This window comes from Gavialis gangeticus, unplaced genomic scaffold, assembly GCF_001723915.1.
Source record: "Gavialis gangeticus isolate Ggan-Ray unplaced genomic scaffold, GavGan_comp1, whole genome shotgun sequence".
Taxonomy (NCBI): domain Eukaryota; kingdom Metazoa; phylum Chordata; order Crocodylia; family Gavialidae; genus Gavialis; species Gavialis gangeticus.
In genome coordinates, this window is record NW_017729014.1 from 13,624,298 (window position 1) to 13,647,493 (window position 23,196).

A 23,196-nucleotide genomic window follows, 5' to 3' on the forward strand; every position below is an offset into this window, starting at 1 on the left:
GGTGATTGGCAGCTGCTCTAATCCTTACTCAGGAACGGGGCACCCAAGTGCCCCCGTGACAAGCAGGTGGCATGGTTGGAGGAAGATTGGTCTGGCACCCAAGGCACCAGCCTGGAACTTGGGACTCCTGGGCTCAGTTTCTTGCCATGCCACAGATTTCCTAGTGCAACCCACGTCAAGTCACTTCGTCCCGGGAGAGGTCTCAGTTCCTCATCTGGGAAATGGGTCCAGTTGCTTTCCTTAGTGGGCTGTTGAGGCTGTGAGACGCTTGTGATTGCAGTGCTGGGAGTGAAGATAGCTCTAAGATGGGGTGTAATTTAGCCAGGTTTCAAGGCTCTATCCATACAACTAGGATGGCGTAGAGGCTAGAGACACATAGGAAACCTGTAGCTGCTTCTTGCTCCAAGGACCCTCTCTTTCTGATTTTTATTGGCGTAAATATATGCCAGTGGACTGCTGAAAACCAAAACTGAAAACAGTATGAGAATGAATCCTGGTAGGAGCCACTTGAAAAGCCCAGTGTAAGGGGTGATGGCAAAGAGCAGATCGCCTCTTCTTAGGTGCACCGCGTAGGCCTTGAGAGACTGGTCCAGAAGAAGATAATGTCCTCCTCCTCCGACGGGTGGCTGAAGTTGCTCCCTTAGCTGAAGATGTATCAGGTTTTTCTTTTCTGCCGTGCCAGAGTACTGGGCTTCGAGCTCTGCAGGTGACCTGTGCAGAAGGGGAGTAGAGGGGTCACAGCCTCTTTTGTGCAGGTGCCCCTGGAAACAAATAATAAACGTGTTAGCCATCAGGTTAAGAGGCGGAGTGCGGGTGACATGGAGACAGAGAATATATGTGCTGGAGAGCTGCTGACTATTGTTTTATTCATTTGTTCATTACTGAACATCGGAGCAGGGGATAAAGCAGGAGGCTGGACGGCTTGTTCTATCTGTGACCTCAGTTTTAATGGCAAGGCTGGTAAGCACAGGGCAGCAAAGCTGTGGCTACGATGCTGGATTTGCTATTGAAACAATCACCGTGGAGGAACCGGGGCCCAGAACGAGTAATGAAGGCCCAGGGGAGAGCTGGGGCTTATTTTGGAACAGAACTGACCCTTCCTTAGGTGTTTACACTAATCAGGGCTGAGGCTAAATGCAAACTTGGGGTGAAAGGACAGTCAAATTATCTGAGGGAGGCATGCTCGGGATCTTTTTTTGCTGTTTAATTTCCCTAATTAAAGCCATTTGACTATTCCCCCCCCCTTCAAATAAGATTTCCAAGAATTTAGAGCCCCCCTCCACCCTTCCTTCTCCATATCTTTATTATCAATAAAAGGAGAGAAAATGCTGTCTGGGCTTGAGGATTTCCTCCACATATGGAACATATTTAACATTCTCCAGCATCCCAACATTGGCAACACACAGCCTCTGCACCCCCCCCCTCGTCTGCTCTGTTTCCCAGATTGACGTATGAAGAAAAAATGCTCACACATATATGCTGCTGCTTGGGTGCTTTGGCTTTTTTATTTATTATTATTTTTTTAATTCTGCAGAAATTAGTTTTCTTGGGGGGTGAGGCTTGTGAGTTGCTAAATAAAATCTGTTGGGTGCATGAATCATCCTGTGAGCAGATTTCATTTATCTAACTGCACGCATACAGCTTTTCTGTATGTGCCTGTACAGGTCTTTTTGTGCACTGCTGGTTTTGGTGCTGGAGAGGCCGTGGCCAGAGGGATGGCACCTGTTCAGCTGTGTTAGGGTCAGTTCCCCATGGTATCAGATGTCCCGAGTTTGGCTGGCAGTTAATAGGGACCGGTGAAAGCTTTCCTCTTGTGTTCAATGTTATGTTTTCCCCAAAGAGGTTCTGCCTAGCAGCTTGCATAGCAGGGGCCTCTGCATTGCTGGGATCAATTAAATGCTCACCAGGGACTCTCTCTGGGAGGAATCTTTCCTTTTCTGGCTGACTTTGAACGTCACCACGGGGCATCCAGCTGTTTTGACCTCAGTTGCAGTGGCTCCCAGGGCAGGAAACCTTGACCGACCCTCCCTCCCTTGCTCTTCCCCGACTCCCATCCTCTCCACCCAGCATTGCAGCTGCAGGCTCTCTCAGTGCTCTTATGCCACATCCCCATTTTGGGCTTCTTGGCGTGGAGAGAACGGCTCCGGAGAAGAGCCGTGTGGGCTTGGACGGGTGTGTGTAGCCCACTTCTATTTTGTGACGCCGACGACCTCAATTGGCCGTGCAACGTGTCCCCCTTGCCCTGGGGAAGGCACCGCGGTAGCGTGGCTATTCTCCTTCCCAACTTTGATGGCCCTCTTTCTCCCTCACAGAGCCGTCACCTGTTCCCAGACTTCTAGCACGCTCAGGTAAAGCCATTCCCGATGCATTTAAATTTGTCTGTGCGGTTGCATTCTTGACCGCGAGTGAGCTGCAAAGTTCAGCTGCCTGCTGATCCAGCCAGGATAAAAAAAAAAATGCGGTTGCCTGTGATTTTAAAAACAAAGCAGCCCCCCTCACCAAACTGGGAGGAAGGGAATGAAAGCAATTACTGGTGTCAACAGACCCCAGGAGGGTGAAGTGGTGAGTGACTGGCAGTCGGGCTGACGCAGGCACAGCTGGGTGGGGAGTTGGGTGTGGGTGGGGAGCAGCGGGACATTGACTCAAACTCCAGCTGTGTTTCGTTATTCCCTGTCTTAACCCACAAAAATAATCCTAAACCCTGTATGTTAAGGAAAGAAAGCCACTCGCAAGCCACGAGACGGCTTTGCCGGGCCCCCGAAACGTACTCTTGTTAAACTGTAGAGTGCTGCACTCCATCTTCTACTGTCTAATTAAACTGAAATAAGGAGAAAATATTTTTTCCCCTATTTTTCCCCTCCCCTGCATCCAAGGGGGAGAGAATCCTTAGGTTACAAAAGGCAAGTGCAAGCTCTGGAGGGATTTCCTCTGGGCTGAATCAATGTTTGTGCTGGAAGAAAACGGCTTTAACTTTTCCTATCCAGAGGGTTTTTCTTTCATGCGGGTGTGAGATTTCCTTGGGATAACACCTGTACAGTAACGATGCAACAGCCCTACTGTGCCCAGTGGCTTTTAGCCTGGCTGATTTTTAACCCACTGGTGACTGGAGTCTAGGTAGATCCTTGGTATAAAAGAGCCTTCGCTAACCTCTGTTACTATTCTCTACCGCCCTTCTGTCCACTGAGGGTAGTAATCCTGCCTTTCCCCTATCTTCATCTGTCTTGCATCTTTAGCACTGTAATCTCTTTGGGATAGGTGCTTGCTCTGACTGACCTGGTCTGCAAGCAGTTTTGTACCCATTTTCTTATGAAGTTTAATGCAAGGAATAACTGCTTCCACATCAGCAGGTTGTTTCACTTCAGCTGCGTCTGTTTTGAAATGGCACAAGTGGCGCAGCACCTAGCAGGAAAGGGCCCTGGTCTCATTTGGGGTCATGATACATAGGCTGCCTGGCCTGAGATCATCAGAGAGGGGGTTGCTGGCTATAAGGCTTCAGGATTTGTTCCCTGTTGCTCTCCTTCCCTTGGTTCGACACAGACTGAATCTGACCAAGGCACCCTGCAAAGCTTACCTTTCTACCCCCAAAACATTTGAAAGTGGACCGTAAGAGATCGCTTATAAAAAGAGGGGGACTGGCGTTTTCGGTCGGTACTGCGTGGGCTATAACAGTACTGGTTGCATGGGGATGGATTGCTAAGTGAAGTGAGTAATAATTCCCGAGCCTCTATAAAAGGGGTCTAGTAATGCTGAAACTCTCATGCTTCCTGGGAGGTCTGCGGGGTTCCTGGAGTTTTTTTGTGAATCTAACTGATGATTTCACTCCTTCTCTGCACCTCCCCATTCCCTGGTGTCTTGTGGCTTTTCCCGTTGCGCGTGGTGGTTTGTTGGAACGTGTCTGCAGATGGCAGTGACGGGAAGGAGGATGGGCTGGGAAGAGAGAAGTTCTCAGAAAGACGAAAAGGCCTTGCTGTGCCATATTGGGAAGCCCTTCCCTGCTCAGTACCGCAGGCTACTCACATGAGCCGAGCCCTCTAATTTGCATCTGTAATTGACAGCTCATTAAGAGATTATTAGAAGGTGTTAAAATCTGCTGGTGGAAAAAAAATGATTCCCCAGTGCTGGACACCAGCAGCCTGCTGACAATACCAAAGGCTGGTCACAGCTCTGTGTCGTCCACCAGTCCCATCGTTGCCATCCCTGATGGATGTCAGGTTGGGCAAAAGCAACGTGGAGTAGAGAAGGCCAGAGAGGGAAGAACACTTATTTATCAAATCTTTTCTTGCAAGCAGGTGGGGCCTGCTGGCATGAGCACACAACTGGGAGCTAAAGGCACCTGGGTTCCTGCCCCAGCTGTGGCTCAGACATGGCTAGATTCAAAGTTTCTAGGGAGAAAAAACTTGGCTGGGGTGGTCCAAGTCTTCACCCGTGCAATGTTCCCCCTTGTTCTTTCAGACCCTGCTCCCATTCACTATTGAAACCAGTGCCTAATGTCACTCAGCAGCGAGTTCCCCAGCTCCAACAGGTTTCAAGGGTCCTGATCACTTCTCCCTTACTGGGAAGATGGTGGCTCAGTGCAAGGACCCATCGGCGAGATGGGAAAGCAGGGAGAAGGGCAGGCAGGGCCTTATAGCGCTGAGATAGAGGGGTGCTGTAGTCCCCAAGAAAACCCATCCAACATCGAACAGGGGGCACTTATAAAGGGATTTCCCTGCTTTATAAAGGACTAAGTTGCTTGTTTTTCATGGCAACCACTTTGGAGGGTGGGCTGAGAGGAATAAAACTGCCACTTTTAGACTGGTGCCATGTGGATAAGTCCACACCATAGACAAGCTTCATTTCAGCTGTAGCCATCACTTTTTAAATACAAAATCCATAACTACCCATGGTAAGAGGGAAATTTCTTCCTGGCCTCTGATGATGATAAGATTAACACCTAGAGCATGCGATTGATTGCCCTGATAGCTGTTATCCTGGTCAGTCTAACTGTCAGTGCTGCGTGTATTGGTCAGATTGTATATCTGTTTATCAAAAGTGATTTGCTCCAATAATCTCCTGTGATAGTGAGTCTCACAGATGAAAAAGTGTATTTTCTGGCAGAAGCTTTCATTTCAATGCCTTTCAGTTGAATTTGGTGCCCCTTAGTTTTGTGGCTCGATGGTCAGAGCCTACGGGATTACCCTGGCGAGAGGCGAGTGTGAAGGAGTCCCAGATTCAGCGCTGAGTGTCAGGAAAGTTGTTTCTCAAAGGTTGGATTCAGTCTGGCTTCTAGCCCTTGCTCTCATGGGGAAAACATGGTCCGACCATTATGGCTCCATTACACAGTAGCCAACAATTAAGATAATGCAGCTCTAAAAGGCACAAAAAACCAAAGGTGTTTCCTACTCCTACCAAGCAGGAGCCCATTACATAAACTTGGGATGACTCGGGTGACGTTCAAGTGATGCTCTTACTTTATGAGGAAAGAGGTCAGCCTTCGAGTCAGCTTGTCCACCCTTGGGCTGTGAATTTAAAATGAGCAAGCTATTCCCGAGTGACTCCATTTGAAGCCATTCTTGCTCTGCTTTGCCTCGGTCCACTTTCAAAATGGATTAAGTGCATCTGCACATGGAATAAGATTGTTCTAGAGTCGCTGCTTCAAAATAACCCCACTGGTGGGCAGTATCTGAGTTTGGTCCTCCAAGGTTGCAGCGTGAGCTCTTATGGCCTGGGCAGCTCTGCAGCTTGAGGAGGGGTGCAGGTCTGATGGGGCAAAGGGGCAGTGGAGGAAAAAGAGGAGTGCGGCTAGAGAAGGAGCTGTTCCTTTAGAGCGTGCAGCAGCTTTGCCCGCGTGTCATGGCTCCAGGTCTCAGGTGTTGCATTCCTGGAGGCCGACAAGGTTCTCTGGGTAAATGTGATATTTTTGATTAGCTGAATTAAATCGTTGGAAAAATTGTTCCATTCCTGAAGGGAATTCTAAGGACTCTGCCACCCTTGGAGGTTTTACTGCACGTAAGAAGAGTCTCAGAGGGCTGTAGGCTCTCCAGCTCAGGGTTATGATGCAGGAAATCAGCTGCTCCATTTATAAGGGCATGACTAAGTTGGCCTAGGGCTTGTAAAAGGCCGTTTTCATCAGTGTGAGCATCAGTTGCTTCTATGGACCTAAATCAGTGGGAACCCTTTCCTTTTAAAAGATCAAAGTCCTCTCACCGTGGTAACAATTGTAGCATCCTCCAAGCATGCAAGACCTCTGCGCGGTGCTGCCGGAGCGCACACAGCCCTTCCTAATGCAAGATGACAAGGCTACATCAAATATCTATTAATCCTCATGTACCTACCCATATATAAAAATGCCACGGCCATCCCTAGGTATATGCTGACACTTAACACTGCCCGAATAAGTGTGTGCTTTGCTAACCGCCATTGTGTGCCAAGCTGGCTTTAATAGCTCAGCGTCTTAGTAACTGTTGGCACCTGTGTATAATCGTCACCTACTTGAGAGGATTTGTCTGTAGCATTAACAGGGTCCTCATCCAAAGTCAGTGGAATAGCCTGCTCAATTGGAGCTCTTGCAAAGTGGTGTCCTTGACTTGCGCACAGCTTGTCCCAGAGACCTTTGAAGTCTATGGAGAAACTCTCACTAATTGAAGCAGGTATCTGGATCAGGCCTGATGCCACCTGCACGCCTGGTTTACATGTAGTCGTGTATCTACTGGTAGATATCCCTAAATGGGTTAAGAAAAGTGTAATCGATTAGAAGCTGACTATAGACAAACAGAAAAGGCCAAATCGATTCATCCGGTCTGCTTTAATTTTCTGAGAGGGGAGAAATGAAATCAGAAAACCCTGCTGGCATAAACAGGGCAAAGTGGCCGCAAGTTTGCAACTATTGTCGTCTTACAAGCATTTGGCAGCAGAATCCAGGTCTATTTTATTAAATATCCAGGGTCTGTTTCCCCTTTGCCTTATCAGCTCAAAACTCCATCCCAATTCAGTGCAGTCACGTTGAGGTACCGGAGTAGAGCACTGGGCCTCTTTTTCTAATCAGGACTGCAGGGACCACCCGCCTACAGCAAAAGCTCTGTAGCTGGACCTTGCAGGAGGCCCAGTTGTGAGCTGCTGTCATGGCCTGTTTGCTTGTTTTTTAAGTGATGCAGCACTGTGTGTATTATGTATGCACATCTATACAAATATCTATCGCGCTTAGGCTAGTTGAAGTGGAGCCCTTCCCTTTTAGCAGATGCTGTTACGACTTCTGGGGTCACCAAGCCACCCTCCGTGCTGCAGGTTTAAACGAAACGGCAGACTTTATCGAAGTGCAGAGTGTTATCAATTCTGAGGGGTGGGGGGAGGGAAGGACCAGGGTTGCAGAAAAGGCATTAGTTCTGTTCATGGCCCAGTGGGCTGTTTCTGTGGGTTCAGTGCCTCCCCTTTCTGTCGCACTCTCGCTCTTGTTAGGTCTGATGAGTCCTCGGGCAGTCACTGAGACCTGGTAACTGCTCTAAGGTACCATAATGGCCATAAAATGATTTTTATTATCTGATCAGCGCTGTTCTCTTTAGCCCCAGAAGTCACAGCAGAGAGCGCATAGCAATTATTTTGCAGCGGAAATTTGCACACGCACACTCCTCCCCCTTTAATTGTTATGATAAATTGCAGCTTCAGAAAATATATAAAGCTCAGGGATGATAAAGCCAATGCTGATATGAAGCCCCAGCTTTCCCGCACAACTGGAATCTGGTGCAAATTTGCTCTCCCTTCCCTGCCCCTTCTCACACTGCACGAGCATACAAAGGATGGCTTTAGGCAGAGGGCAAGCTCTGTGCAAATCAGCTAGCAACGAGAAAACGGCGTGCAGAGCAGCTGGAGGGAGCACAGTGGGTTGGGAAAGTTTCAGACAGGTGGGAGGTGGCTGGGACCCAGCAAGGAGAGCCCCTGTCATGCTTCCTGCAGGCTCTGGAAAAGGCACAAGAGCCTACTTTCCAAGAGCCATGTGAATGGGTCGCCGCTGATCTTGGACGAGGAGTGCCAGGTTAAGCACAAATGACCGTTCTCCATAGCAGTGCTTCTTGGAAGAAGTGCGTAAGCATTGTAATCCCCCCACGAGTGACCTTTAGAGCATCCCCGGGCACGAAGGCCGGTGCAGCATGGTGCCCGCCAACGTGGCACCTTGCTGCTGAATGTGGGTACTTGAGAAGCAAAGTGGAGGCTGCTGCAGGCTATGCCAAAACATAGGACCTTTAAAGACTTGGAGGGAATAACCATATTGCTGCTTCTTGGGGGTGCCAACTCCACCACCTGGTCTCTACTTCCACAGTGACCCAAGAAGAAGTTTGAGGAAACTTTATGAGCGAGCAAAGCATGCTGCTTGGGGACTTCCCTCTTCCCTGCATATGTGGGCTTTCCCTATTTTATAGGTCACTGTGACCCATTGCTCTTGTCCCTTGGTGTCTGCTGATTACAACAGCTGCTTCCTTGGCTCTGAAATACGTTAGAATAGGATAGCTAATGCAACTCCTTTGGGTCATGCCTTCCAGGTGGATTTAGCTAATTATTGCAAGGATTGGGGATCCCTTTAATGAGCACAACTGGAAATTTGTTGGCAGAGGTAGGATGAGATGTTTTCATGTTGTCCTCATGGAAAGTTCATAATGGGTTTAATTAAAAACCCTGGGCTGTAATAGTACTGGCTCTTACCCAGCAGCCTCTGCAGGGACTCTCCCCTCCTTTGCCAGAGCATTTTGGTTTTCCTGGGTTATTTGAGAGGTCAGAGCCACAGCCTTCGAGCATCTCTGCAGTGTGGAGCGTCATTCTGCATTTATCTGACCTGGCCTCACGTAGCGCTGCTGTTTCCTCCTTCCCGTCCTTCCTGAAAGCATCCTCCTTTCAAGAGGCTTATAAGCTTTTGCCTCTCCCATGGAAGAACATGCAAGCGTGGTCATAAAATGATAGAAAATTAGGGTTGGAATTAGGATTGGAAGGGACCTTAGGAGCTCATGCACAAGTAATAGGCAAATAACAAGGCTCCTGCTTTATTTCACCTTCCCCATGATTCCCTTCCCAGGCTTGTGCTCTCAGTAAGATTTTAAGCTCTACAGGGTAAAAGCCTTATCACTGTGTCAATGAGTATCCTGAAAGCATTTATTATGCCATAAGTGCTAGCTTGGTCGCTATCTTGGTTGATGCACCAGAGACCGAACTGGGGTCCTCTCTTGATAAAAGCATCAGGTGCTACAGCTTGCACTGGGGAGCCCAGACTCCCAACCTGGGGTTATACTGGGCTCCTGCCCCATGTGGATTATGTATGGTGTGTGGAAGAAATGGAGAGATGGTGACCTGTGACACATGTGACCATGGGCTTCCCTATACCAATAGTATGTAATAGCTAGAGGTTCGGTATTAAGTTGCGGGTACAGTTGCACCAAGCACAGTAAACCTACACCTAAGTGAAGGACAGGCCCAGCTGCACAGAGCTTTCAGTCTAGTTGTATCTGATCAGGGGTGTCCATGTGGGTGAAATGCATTGGGAGGAGGATTTGAGGAAAGTCTGCACAAGCAGCTTCCTCCTGTGATAGTGAGTTTATCTTGGTGTGTAGATGGCCAGTGAAAACCACCCCAGTAATAGCTTCATGGTGAGCTTAGTACAAGACTTCTCTCCAAATGGAGGGGCATATCCTGCCATTGGCTAAGGCAGGGGATTTCCATTGAAAGTCAAAAGGATCTTGGTCAGGTCTTGTAGATTTTCTACTTGGGTGAAATGAATCCCAGTGTAGCGGGAGAGCACAAGGTTAAGTCAAAATGGGGCACAAGGGGTTCTTAAATGGGCCAGAGGTCTGTGCTGGGCCCCTGTACAGGGGGTCGAGTCTCCCCTGTTAGGCATCAGTCTGTCCTGAAGAGTTAGCTAGAAATCTAGAGAGATGTGGTTGGGTCCCAGCCGTGCTGGCTTCCTCCCCTCCTGCTGACCTGGACCAGCTGGCAGAGTGCAGGAGGTACTAAGGCTGCGGAAGAAAATGGGACTGTGCAGCTTCTGGTTGCTAGAGCTGGGGCAAGTTCACGCAGCTGCAGCTGCAATGAAATACCCCTGAAAAATGAATGTGGCCTGCATCTTCCCCTTTGCACCCCTCGTAGTCGCATGTGAATGGAGTCTTGTTCCCAGGATAACAATTTGAGTGGGGGTGGGGAGGGGCATTTTGGTCCTAAGTCACTGAATGATGCTGACCTTCTGTTCCTCCTCCCCTCCCCTGCTGTGCTTTTTCCTTCCACTGCAAGAACCGGGGTCGTCTGGCCGAGAAGAGGACAATCCCTCTGCCTCCCATCAGGATCCCCAAGAAAGAGCTGACTTCAATTTTCTCACATAGTGATGACAGTGAGGAGAGTGACAAAGCCAATGGTCAGCACCCTGAAGTGAAGAGGGAGGAGGATCTCCACATCAGTATCATGAAAAGAAGGTACTTCCCTACCGGGGCGTAGTGGCACGGTGAGCCCCGAGGTGGAGAATGCTTGACGGCGAGTTGCTGCCCTCTCCTAACTGTGCCAGGGGAAACTCAAACTTGGGAGGAGGGGAAGCCCCTCGGAGTGAACTGCTTGGCTGGCAGTTAAGATGCTAGGTGCATCCCTTGTCTGCCAAGCCTAAAGTGTGGGATTCCTGTTTCGTCCCACTCTTTCCTGTTTGGAGACAGTGGGTGGCTGTGGAGCCCTTCCTAGACTTATTGTGGGATTTCTGTCTGTACTAGAGGCATGGGGCCAGTCGACCCCCTATCTCCTTCGACCCTCTGTCCAGCATTCTGCACCTTTGTGCTCTGCGAGGATTTTTTGGCTGAAAACTGTCAACCCAGTGTAAATGCACTTGAGACTTCATGGATTTCCACTGGCTGAGGATCTGGCTCTGCGTTCTTAATTATCCCAGAGGTCTCAGCTAGAAGAACCTGGGTGACCTAGAACCCCTAAAAGCATTTGGATATTGCTAAACAAACCGGTGGCGAGTAGTGGTGGATTTTTTTTTTCCTGCTCCTTAGTGGAAATAACAAATTGCTAAGGACCAAATCCAGGTTTTCTTGAGATCAGTGGCAAAATTCCCCGCATTTTCATTGGAACCGAGCTTGGCCCTAAGAACTGATGGGTAAGCATGCAAGTAGCTTTATTTGGAAGAGTCTGTGGTATGCAGATAGTCTCTAAAACATCTGGGGAGGGATCTCTCCATCCAGATATATAGCTAGCTGCTTAGATTTATTCAGGATGTGTCTCAATGCAGTGACCGCTTCTAGAACTTGTGCAGAGCTGAAAAGGTGGCATCAGAAGTCACCTCTGGGTGTCACTCAGCATAGTCTCTTCCAGCCTGGCTGCCCGTGGTATTTGGCTGCAAGATTTTGGCTTCCCACATCCCTCCAAAGAAATATGTTGTTTATAAGATCTATAACTAGAGGAAAATAAATATCTACAGCTGCTCTGTCTCAGCCCCCCATGCATGTCATTGCAACTCATCTTGATCATCATCTCGCACTAATGCATAAAATTGCTCAGATTCGAAGACAAGCCCTATAAAAACAGAGGACTGGAAACTGAAGGCATGTAATTGCTTTTCTTGTGTTTTATGTGGTTCTTGCTCCTGAGTTGATAAGCCATTTCCCTTCTGAGATCCCAGCTGAGATCTTGTGGGGAAAAAGGGAGTCAAAGTAGTAGACCAACCCTTCCAAGTGAAGCCAGGAGTTTCTCATCCACTATACGGCTGTTCCCTAATACTGCTCAGAGATTAGCAGCTGGAAGAGCACAGGTAGCAGTGGGGCGGCTGGGCTGTATATGCACAGGCAGAATTGCACAGGCAGAGGACTGTTACTAACGGTACCACAAAGCCACCATGGTTCCCCCACCTCCTTAAATTATGCTTTTAATTCTGCAAAACTACAGTGCTAGGTTTTCTCATTAGGAGGGAGAACAACATAATAAATATTTAATTGATTTCAGGGCCCCCAAAATATAAAGTGCTTTTATCTTAAATCTTTAATTACAGTAATTGCTTTGCCTTGTTTATTAGGAAATACAAGGGGGAAAAAAACCCCAAAGCCTTACTACTCATTATTCATTGGTCCCTTAACTCATCATTTTGTGGCACCTCCCTCTGTTTTTCAGTCGTGTGTTTGATGGTCTCTAAACCTGGATTTGAGTTTTTTAAAGGAAGGGGTGATAGTTTCCCATTAGTCTGAACCCCACCTGCTTTGAAAATACCATTTTTTTACTTCATTTGGTGCATTTATAGGAGGGCTTTATGGGCGCATGGCACTGGGATTTTCACTTTGAGATCAGGCCCAACCTGGTTCTGAGGTTTTGATGGAAACTTTGCCATCAGCTCCACAGGAGCCAGTTTTGGGGACTTCTGTGCCCCCAGCTCTTGATTAAGACACGGCTTCATTCTGGGAGGTGCTGAGCACTTGCATCGGCTCCTCTTCGGAGTAATCACGGACCCTGCCTCCTCCGAGGGGGCACATGGACATCTTTGGGACGGTTGCCGTTGAGTCCCGTGGAGACTCCATGTGATGTTGTAGAAGTTCAAGTTCAAGTTTTCCCTGGCAGTCAGGACCTGGGGTCTTTTAGCAAAGGGAAGAAAAGGTTTTAGGGAAGGAAGGGCAACGTTTATAGTAGAAGCACATTAGCTGTGGTGTCCATCGCACCCTCATGGACTCCTGACTGGGAGAGGAGGAAGCGGAGTCCTGAGGCTGGTGTGAATGCAGCGTTGCGGGTGTTCTGGGCCAAGGGCAGAGAGACCTCCTGTTGCTTGCTCGGGGTTGGAGCTGCTTTTGCTTATTGTCTACTGAGGGGCTAGAGTGACTGGATATGCACTGATCTGTTGATATGCGCTGACAGCAGCCAGCACCCAGGCACCATCGTGATGGGAGCAAGGCAGTACTGAGAGCGTCTTCAGTGTCCTCTCCTCTACGAGGGGACATCTGTTGTGCAAAACACCTCTCCCTTCAAGAAGCTCTTAAGGCTCTGGCCCTTGTATCATAGAAATGAACATAACACCCATTGCCCCCTCCCGCCTTGCACCTTGGATGTCGAAGAGGGTGCGTTGCACCAGAAAGCATTGCCTTAGTGCCCAGAGGAGGTAGCTAGCTGCATCCCTGCTGGGCACAGCTCTGCCACAGCACACATGCTCTGGCTCTGCTCTCTCTTGTCATTAGCAGTGTGGGACAGGGTGGGGGGTGGGAAGGAGGGGCATGGCCAGGCTGGTTCCACAGCCGGTGAGACGTGGAGCAGACGTGACAGCTGGGGCTGGGCAGAGACGATGCCCCATCTGCTTTCTGTTTTTAATTCACCTGTTGCTGCCGCCACTCGGGGTGCTGATGGATTAGGCCAGGGTTTTATTGCCACCAGTGGAGAGGAATAAATAGGATAAGCTGTGGTTGCAAGAGAGCGACGGCAGAACCCAAGCAGATCTCAGCATGTTGCTCTCTTGTCCCTACACCCCCCAGTCAGCTCCCTCCCTCCCTCCCAGTGCAACCCTTGGGACTCTGCCTCATTTTCTGATTTCTTTTCCATTGCACAGCTTGTTCCCTCCCCAGTACTGACTCCAGAGGACCTTTACCAGGACCTTGGAGGTTGGGGCAGGCAACTTTTGTGCTCCTTTGCCATTGTCTTGCTGTGCGAGCTTAGACAGACCCCTTTGAGCCACTTTGTGAGTGCCCTTTGCTGGTCAGTGGGACACCAGGATCCAGGTGCTCTTGGAGTGCCCATGTGGGGAGGATCAGCTAGTGCAGCCTTCAACTTAGGACACCCCAAAAGTGGATATGGTTGGACAGGTTAAGGAGATGATGAGGGCTTTTACTACCTGACCCATGGGTCCTTGCTGGTGCCCAAGGCTGGTGCTAACAGGGATAGGCTTTGTCACCCTGCTACGTGCCAGTCAATCTTGGAGGTGCTGGGGTGCCCTTAGGTGTATCCCAAGCTGCCACTCATAAACACGGCAGAAACCCAGGCGTCCTCACTCCCTCATTTCCAGGGAATGGAAGTGTATGGGAGTGGGACAGAGCATATTGCCTTAGCGGCTTTGCTAACTTAGGCACTCCTAACAAAGTTGGAAACCCAGCCATGCAGCTGACGGGAGACTGGGCCAGCTCCGTACAAATGCCATGCAGCTGACGGGAGACTGGGCCAGCTCCGTACAAATGCTGGTGGCCAGGAAGGGTTTTATGCATCTTTTGGTAAGACGCATTGAGCCCTGCTTAGCCATGGTGTGCTAATTAGCGCTGCGTGCTCAGGCCTCACGTCTGGGAAACAGAAGGCTTAAAATCCTGTCTCCTATAACCAGATGCCTCTGCAAGGGTTGACGCTGTAATGCTTGATCCTAGAGATGAGGGTCAGGGGAAGGCTTTCCAGCAGCCAGCACTGGAAGTCATTGGGGCAGTGCCACTGAAAGAACTTTTTTCTTTTGTATCCAGGGTTTTGGTCCCCCGAAGTCATGCTTTTATACAGGCTTGTCTACACACACAAGTTGCATATAGGCTCCAAGTCTGGATGCATGTATATTGACACTAAATCACCTTTTTTGACATAGGGAAGGGAACTTATACGTTGGCGATTGGGTCCATGCTAGGGGCTTTACATGGGTAGTTCTTGCAGTAGAAATCACGTTGCAATGGTGATGCCGATCCAAAACGCTGCATAGACCAGGTCCAAGTTAGGGGTTTTGGCTTCCTGAAGACTTTTCCTCTTGTGAAGGCTTGTTGGCTAAGCTGCCTTTCCCTCACAACCTCTGCTTTTCCCTGCAGCCCTTCTGGTAGGTTTGCTAGGGTGCAAACTAGGACAACAGGGCTGTGATTCCTACTTCGGTAGGAGTTGAGGGGTCAGCCTCATCTAGGCTTGGAGGAGAATCCAGACCTGGGGTGCTGAGCAGCTGGTCTAAACCAGCCAGAGCACACGAGCAGAGAGTTCAGGTTGAAAATGGTTTTCAGGAATGCCACCGTGTCTAAATAGCATGGGGCTGTCCGGGCAGTGGTGTTACTGTGTTTTGTCAGGACCGTGGGGCAACTAAAGTAGAAAGAGTTGGTATTAACAGTACATTTCCCAGCCTCCATGTGGTTTCAACCAGACGGTTGAACTTTGGGGCTTGTAGCATGCATGTGAATTTAATTCCTTCTTTTAAATGTAGCATCTAATGAAAGCATCTGAGCTTTGACACAAAGGGACATAACGGCTGCTAGAAACGCACATTTGGATAATTCCCTGGCAGACCATAATGGCGTAGCTAATAATAAGAAGCAATAATACTTAAGCACCTGCTAAAACCAATAGAAGTTTTTGACCTGACCAGCCGTAAAGGCTCTGAAGGAGTCGTCTCTGGCTAGCAAGCAAATATGTATTTTGGCCTGAGTGATGGGCAAGATACGTGCGAATTGCTGTGCGTGGTAGAAACGCCTTTGAAATTCTTTTTGTAAAAAAGCAAGCGAGAGCAAATGCAGCAGCAGATTGCATAATGAGACCACATGAGGGGCTGGAGCACTTGCCAAATTCCAAAATCAAAGCAATTTTTTCCTGAAGAAATTGGAGCATTTAAAAAAAAAAAAAAAAAAAAAAGGGAGAAGGGCCTGTAACCATGATGCTAATGAAGACCAGCGCTTGTGCAGTCAGGAGGAGGTTCCTGGAGCCCCCCCCTCCCGCTGCTGCTCGAAACTCCTTCCCTCCCTGCCGCTTGCCCTGAGGACTCTGCTCTGGCCGGGGGAGGCCTCTTCAGGTATTTGTGCCTTTCCTATTCCCCGAATTCAAGCTAACGGGGGCAGCGTTGGGAATGGAGACGCTGTCTCGTGACGGGCAGGCATCATGCGTTTTGTGGCCTCTGCAACCTCCCTTCCCACTGCTTGGTCCCGGGAATCTCTGCATGCTGGGGTTTGCACGGAGAGTGCGAGGAAGGAGATGTTGTTCCCCCCCACCCAGAGAACAGGCTCCTGGCACCATTCCCCTTGGCTTCCATCTCCTAATAGCAAAGTCAGTGACCTCCACTCAGCCTTAATGGGGAGCTGCCGTCAGCCTTCCCCGCACCTCCCTCGCTAAGTGGGAAGCTATTTCTGACATCCCATAAGGCTGCTGCTCTTTGACTTGCTAATTGATTGGAGTTCAAACCAAAGGCCTCCTGTTGTATCTGCCTCATGCACCTGCCTCTAGCACTGAGCTTTCAGGTCGCATAGCCTCCGTGGGGCAGCGTGCCGCATTCGTTGCTGTGTCTTCCTCACCCTCTCGTGGCGGGACCCCTGTGGCACCATTGGATGGCAGCTGTGTAGAAATTTCTGCTTCCCACAGAGGCCAGTCCATGGGCCTGCCTGCATTTCAGCCTGGTGGCACGACGCGGCGGTGCCCATCATCATCTGTTCCTCATCTAGCCGATGGAGCCAGCCATCCTGGTTTGCACCCTGGGGAATGGCCCAAGCTGGCTCGTCTTTCGCGTGCAAGGCAGGGCTGCTTCCATTGCCAGCTCAGAGCTGCTGGAAAGAGCGAGAAACGGCAGAGCAGGAAATACTTGCGGCGATGCTAATGAGCCAGACTGTCGGAGCAGGCTCTGCAGCCGCTCAGCAATAGGTACCAACTGGAGGGTGGTCAGGGAGTCCCTCCTCTTGCTGGCGAGGTATCACAGCATTTGGAGCTTGAGGCGGTTGTCTGCTGTGCTCCTCGTTCCCCTTCCTTTCCCTCCCTGCTTCTCCCTCCCCACCCCTCTTTTTGTCTGATCTGTGTGTGGCTTAATAATAATCACCCCAATCAATAAATAAATTAAAGATCCATCTGGGAAGCCAAGGCTGGATTCAGGCCAGAGCACCAGGAAGCCACAGACGGCCTAATGAGGACTAATACTTGAGAGGGAGAGGAAATGGCTACTTATGCCTCCGCGATACTGGAGGATAAAATGTGACAACGGGTGAAAAATCCTTTCCTGAGTCAGACATAGATACGAGACTGGAGACGGAGCAAGGGCAGACCCTGTCCCAGCCTGCCTGCCCTGCTGCACAGCTCACTGTGGCTTCACGGCTCAGTAGTTTTGCTGCAACACACCTTGCCTCTGCTGTAGATGCTGATGGTTTTTATGGAGGCAGAACCTGCCCTTTGGGGATCCTAAAATATATGGCAGAGGTGGGCAAGTGTTGCAGTCCCAGCTGTATGAACAGAGCTGGGGAGGCTGAGAGAGCCAAAGTGGGTTGCCATCAATGTCACGCAGCACCTGGGTTCCAGGGTAGGGAATATGTTCCAGGTCTCGGGTTCACAGGTCCGCATCGCCCCAGTCTCTCAGCTTCCTAGTGGGAACCTGACACTGGGCTCACCAGGGCATTAGGGGCGGTCAGATGTTTTGGACCATCCCTGTCGGAGGGAAGTCGGAGGAGCTGAGATGCGGGTAGGCTCTTACACGCGCACAGCTGCTCTGGGAGTGCCGGCTGCATGTGTTTTCTTCCAAGTGGAAGATTTGCAGCATCTCCTGTTGCATTACCAGCTGCTCTGGCCATGCTAAGGCTGTGCTTTGCTTTTCCCAAACTGGGTGGTAGATACAGGGCCTGATACCAAACTCAGTGTGGTCATTGGAAAGGTTCCCAGCGGTCACAGAGGGCTTTGGATCAGGCCTTTCTTTGGGAATTCTCTCTTCTCTTTTGCTGTAGGAATTCCCTCTAAGCCCAAGGATTTCCCCCGCTCTGAAAATATTTAACTGATAAGCAGCGGGGCTGGAAACTAGGCAGTTAGGACTGTGGAGTCCACCCTTGAGTGGCCTTATTTCTCCTGAAGCGGTGACCTGTTTGTCCAGACAACTGCTGATCTCCATTCCCGGTACTTCCCTACCATGCGGTTGGTCATTGCGAAGGATGCAGTGGGGTGATGGGACCAGGGGGAAGCATGCTGGACACTGCATGCTACAGATCATGGTTTTTGCCTCTTGGGCAATGGGTCCCTGCAGAGATTTGTGTGATTCCTTCTTCTGGTCCCAGCAGCATTTCCCCCCTGGGGCTGGAAGCAGGCAGGGGCCACGGGGCCGGAGCGGAGCGGAGCGGAGGGACCAGCGATGAGTAGCTCAGCTGCACTGTTATTTTGCCATCTCTGGTGCTTGCTCTGCAGGCTGGATCTCATTCCACAGTGGGCCCCAGAGACGCCTCGTCTTGCCAAGGCCTTTCCTGTTAATTTTTTTTGCTTGTTTCATATCCATATAATATAGGTTAAAGCAAGACCCAGTGCGTCTCTCTCGCCTTACTCGGGGAGGAACCTGGCAGGCCAGTCGCTTCACCTGCTTCCTCGCTCCTTTTACAAACCAGCCACCTCCCGTGGCCGTGGGGCCCATCTGGCTGCATTTATTAAAGGCGTTAGAATGGATCACGCTTCGTCTGCGATCGGGGTGGAGGAGGAGGTGGGGGAGGGAGCGGCGGCAGTGCTGCCGCTTGCTCGCCTGCGATTTTTTTTTTTGTTGTTGTTAATTTGTAAGAAACTGGCTCAGGCTCCCCGCTCTGCGAGCACGCCGAGGATGGCTCGCGTAGCTGATAGCTTGCAAATTATTAGTAATTTGATTTCAATTGAATGAATAACCCGTTAAAGCGGAGCGTGCATTAGGCTCAGAAATCTAATTGGAGATAACTCCATAGAAACGCGCGCGGGCGCCGGGCGGAGCAGCTTCCCCCTCAGAAAAAACCCCCGAAAAAGATAATTAGGATTTAATTTCATTCTCACCTATTCATTTGTCTAAATATGGGGGTTTAATCATCCATCTCGGCTGATAGCGGTCTCCGTGCGGATCCCTGCCTCCAGGCAGGTCTGTGCTGTCCCCAGAGCAGAAGGCTTTCCCACCCCTCAGCCCATCACACACCGATGCAGGCATTGCACTGAGATGGGCAGCCACATTGCACCCCACTATGGAAGCTGCCTTGGTCTCATGCGTGGGGTCCCACTCTGGTTTCTGGGGCTGTTGCTTGCTGTAGTGAACCCTGAGAAGTTGTGCATAGGATTACAGGAAGCTTGTGCTTGGACTGATAGATAATGCAGAGAGGGCTGACAGCTGGGTGCTTGTCCCTGCTCTAAACTAGTGTGTGTCCCCCACCCGTCACCTTGAGCAGGACATGTCACATCGCCTTTCTGCTCTGGTTTCCCCATCTATCACATTGTAGTGAGAGGACGATCTTGTCCTCCCTACCTTGCAGGTGTGCGGAGAGGGCTGACTAGGTAAGTCTCTGCATGGCGGTCAGAGGATAAGGATGGAGAAACTGCCTGCACCCAGCTGGACCAGGCATTGGTTCCCTGCAGGGTTGCAGGGTGGAGCTGCAGTTTTCCCATTGTTGTGGCCATGTACAGAGGGGCAGATATGCAATGCAGTGGATTCAGTTATTTTCAGGGTTCGAAATACAGGGGAGGCTTGCGGGGGCTGAGCCCCCGCATAAAAGGTCAGAACCCCCAGCCTGCCCCGTGCCTTTCAGAGCAGCTCGGGCAGCAGTGGCTCCTTCCGTCCTCTGGCTGCCACCGCCACAGACCCCCCCAAGAGTCGGAGTGTAATTTGAACCCTGGTTACGTTAAAACTTCCCCCGGTCATGAACAGGAAAGGTGTCTCCCATTGTTACTGTGTTTTGCAGTGAGCCGCCGGCTATCATCCCAATTCGAATGAGTGTGTGCATGTGTGTGTGTGTGTGTGTGTGCGTGCACACGCGCGCACGTGCGTGAAGATTTTACTCTAGGAAAACTCCATTTTACTGGCACACGTCCTCCTTTCTTGTGCACCCGAGGCCCCTTTACTGTCCTGGGAGCAGCATCCCTGGTCCACGGTAGAATTTGGGTCTTGGACTGGTTCTGTAGATCCCTTGGGTGAGGCATGCATGATGCCAGCAGCAGCCTGAGGAGCAGATCATTTCAGTGTCAACTATTCTGAGTTGCATTCTTTTTTCTATTGGAAGAGAAATCATACGATTTTAACCAGACAAACGTGGTGTTTAATTTGCATGTAGAATCATAGAAAATTTGGGTCGGAAGGGACCTCAGGAGGTCACATCTAGTCCAATCCCCTGCTCCAAGTAGGACCATCCTCAACTACATCATCCCAGCCAAGGCTTTGTCTAGCCAGGTCTTAAAAACTTCCAAGGATAGAGAGTCCACAACCTCTCTGGGTAACCTGTTTCAGTGCTTTACTAACTTTCTAGTGAGAAAGTTTTTTTCCTTTTATGTAATCTAAACTTCCCTTGCTGCAACTTGAGACCCTTGCTCCTCGTTCTGTCATCTGTCACCACTGAGAACAGTACAGCTCCGTCCACTTTGTACCACCCTTCAGGTAGTTGGAGGCTGCTATTAAATCTTCTATCTGTCTTCTCTTCTTCAGACTAAATGTAGGTCAGGGCCAAGCCCTCTGCCAGGCTAATTATTGTTTCTCATTTCTTGTGAGGGCAGGGAAAGATTTGTTTTATGGAGGAAGAAACAGGAGAAGCTAAATATCCTCTCCTCCCCACTTTTTTTTAAATATACATCTGATTTCCAACCTGTTTCTAGGCTGGAAATCAAACTGTATATTTCCAGCATGTCTGGCTGGGCAGGGGGACTGGAGCGCCTGCCAGTCCCCACTGTTGATTTGCAAAATGTACCTCAGTCGAAGTGAGGTAGGAACTTGCTAAAACTTTTTCTGACTTTTGAGAGTGTGAGTGGGTGTGAGATCCTTTGTTTCCAGGGGCTGTGGGAAATTGAACTTTTTGCACTTCACTGACTGCCCCTTGTTCAGGGTAGGACAGACCCTGCTTTCCTGTTAGATTCACATGCACTTTTCTCCCTTGAGATTTAAGTAAGTCCCCAAACTCCCCATCACCTGGGCCCTCTCCAGTTTCACCCAGAGTCCAATCTTGGCCTGTTCTTGCTGAAAAAATTGAAATTGTAGGCCTGAAGCATGGGCATGTCCTGGAATCAGTATCAATCCAAATTTTCCTCCTCCTCCTCTACTCCTGACTTCTCTTTCTTGCTGGCCTATTGATCGGATCTGGAAACGACATTTATGCTCATGTCCCTGAAAAGCCACCAGAAAGGCAAGGGCATTGTATAACCAAAAAGGTGGGGAAGGTATGCACTCCAAGCCAGCACTGCATGCATTTTCACAGAGAGCAAGAGCATGGAGGGGAGGGTCTGTGAGATGAAAGCCTACGGCAAATGTGAAAGGTGTAAAGAGTAAGGTCAGCTTCAGGGTCAGTGTGTGGGATGAGGTCTGAGCTGATAGTGCATTGCAAAGCAGCAATAAAAGCATCTCCCCAAGCTGGAAAGCCTGATGTTTGCTGTCACTTCTCTGTATCCATATGCTGACACCACTGAAATCAGCTACTGTATTTCTTTGTATACCACACACCCTCAAATATAAGTCACATCTTGTTTTTGAAAGGCAGAATGAAAGAAAACAGGATCTTTCCTTGTAGTCAGTATCTGAGTAGCAACAGCTAGGGAGCAGGCCCTGCACGCTGTTTTGCTCCCTGTGTTGATTGTATTTTCACTTGTGTCCCTCCTGGAAGAAGTGGTTCTTACCGTATTTCTCACACATAATATACACTGCAATTTCCAGTGGCTGGCATTTAAGAATAAAGGTGTTGTATGCTAGAAAATATGGTATTTTAAAATAGATGCAGAGTCAAGCCTGCGAGCTGGACAGGAAGGCGTCACACCAAGAGCTGGGGAATTCTGCCTTTCTTTTCCTTCCAGAAGATCTTGCCAAGTTTGGAAAGGACGTGTAGACCAGGGAGGCACATGTAATGAGTTAGATGAGGGCACAGCATTTCTTTTGGCCAGTGCACCTTCTTATCCATTGCTTCACATGTGTTTGAGATGCAAAACTGTCTCTTCTGGTCCGGCCCTGCTTAAAATGGGCTCTGGGAGAACCTCACTGTGGCAGGCAGCAGCCCCATCGAGTCTCTGCTGTGTTCAGCGCAGTCAGCTCCTCCACCTCCTTACTGCTCTGGCTACTCCCTACTCCAGCTCATATATGACCAGATGACAGATGCCCTCTCACCCTGAGTGATGGTTTGTGCATAGCTGTTGTGCCCGAGAAAGCAGTGCAGGGGCCAGGCGGCAAGCAGGGTGTTGCAGTTAGGCACCTCGCTCATGGTGCCAGACCTTTCCTGGGTGGGGGTGACTTCTCTCTGGCTGCTGGTTGTACTGTGCTACCTGGCATGCTGATGGGACCGTGCAAGTGGGGCTCTGTTCACCCCTGCCTGCCTGCTTTTACCTGGTTGGGGGTGGAGGCTGTGGCCTCACAGAAACTGTCCTCACCCTGCCCCATTTCTATCTGCAGCACAGCGAGGGAGCAAGGGGGCATCTTTTACCCACACCCTCTTGCAGTGGGTGAGAGCCATGCTTACCTGTAATCCTGTAGAGACCTCTGAAGTTGGTTTCCTAAGCAATTCCATGCGAAGATTGGGCTCCTATTAATGGGGTGAATAAATATGCTCCCGAGCACAATTTCACTGGTGAAACTTCACGTATTGCAAAGACGTGATAGACCCCCAACAGAAACAACCAGACTTCCTTTCTGAGCGAGCCTTGCAGGAAGCACGTGGGCTAGGGACAGAAATTACACATTAAACCAGCATAAGTGATTGGAAACCGATTCAAATCTGTAACACAACAGAAGTTCAGTGCACATAAACCACTTTCAAAATGGCTGAAACCAGCGTACGATAAACCTGGATGGATGTAGTATCAAACTTAACTAATTTAGGTTAAATTGGTTTATTGAACTTCTGTCCCAGATCCCCTCCACATTCAAGCCATCTGCTCCAGCAGACCAGGGAGGCATACTCTAGCATCCCCTGGCTTCTGGCCTGGGCCACTGCAGGCATGTGGCTGCATTTCTGGAATGAAAAGTTAATGTCTGTTCACTTGCTTATCAGTTCAATCTGCGCATCTTAGATTAACTTGTGGAGATGGAATTGATTCGGCCTCAGGCTTTTTGACTGTCTGTACTTAGCCATGGAGGTTAGCTTGCCTCACTGGTGCTTAGGTTCCTAGGACCCTGTGCCTCAGATGTGATTTTATTAAATGTTGTTTTCACTGATTCCTGGGGCGGGAGCTGAAGCAGAAGCCTCAGTTCAATGCAGCACTTAAGTGCATGTTTAAAGCAAAGCACTTAAGCCAGGGCTTAAGTCTCATTGACTGCATTGCTCATGTCCACGTGCCTGATTCAAAGCCCTTGAGTCAATAGAACGATTCCTGGTGACTCCAGTGGGGTCTGCGCAAATTGAATGGGCTTCAGGCACGTGC

The 23,196-nt window shown here is 49.7% G+C and overlaps 1 protein-coding gene across 1 annotated transcript in view; it reads left to right on the forward strand.

The window, feature by feature from the left end:
• The window catches only part of SAMD11 (sterile alpha motif domain containing 11), a 195,256-nt gene that overhangs the window by 39,018 nt on the left and 133,042 nt on the right, over window positions 1-23,196 (forward strand). Inside the window, exon 2 of the mRNA XM_019511552.1 lies at window positions 10,246-10,424. Within this exon, the coding sequence (XP_019367097.1) occupies window positions 10,246-10,424 (179 nt within the window). The remainder of the gene's footprint in view (window positions 1-10,245; window positions 10,425-23,196) is intronic.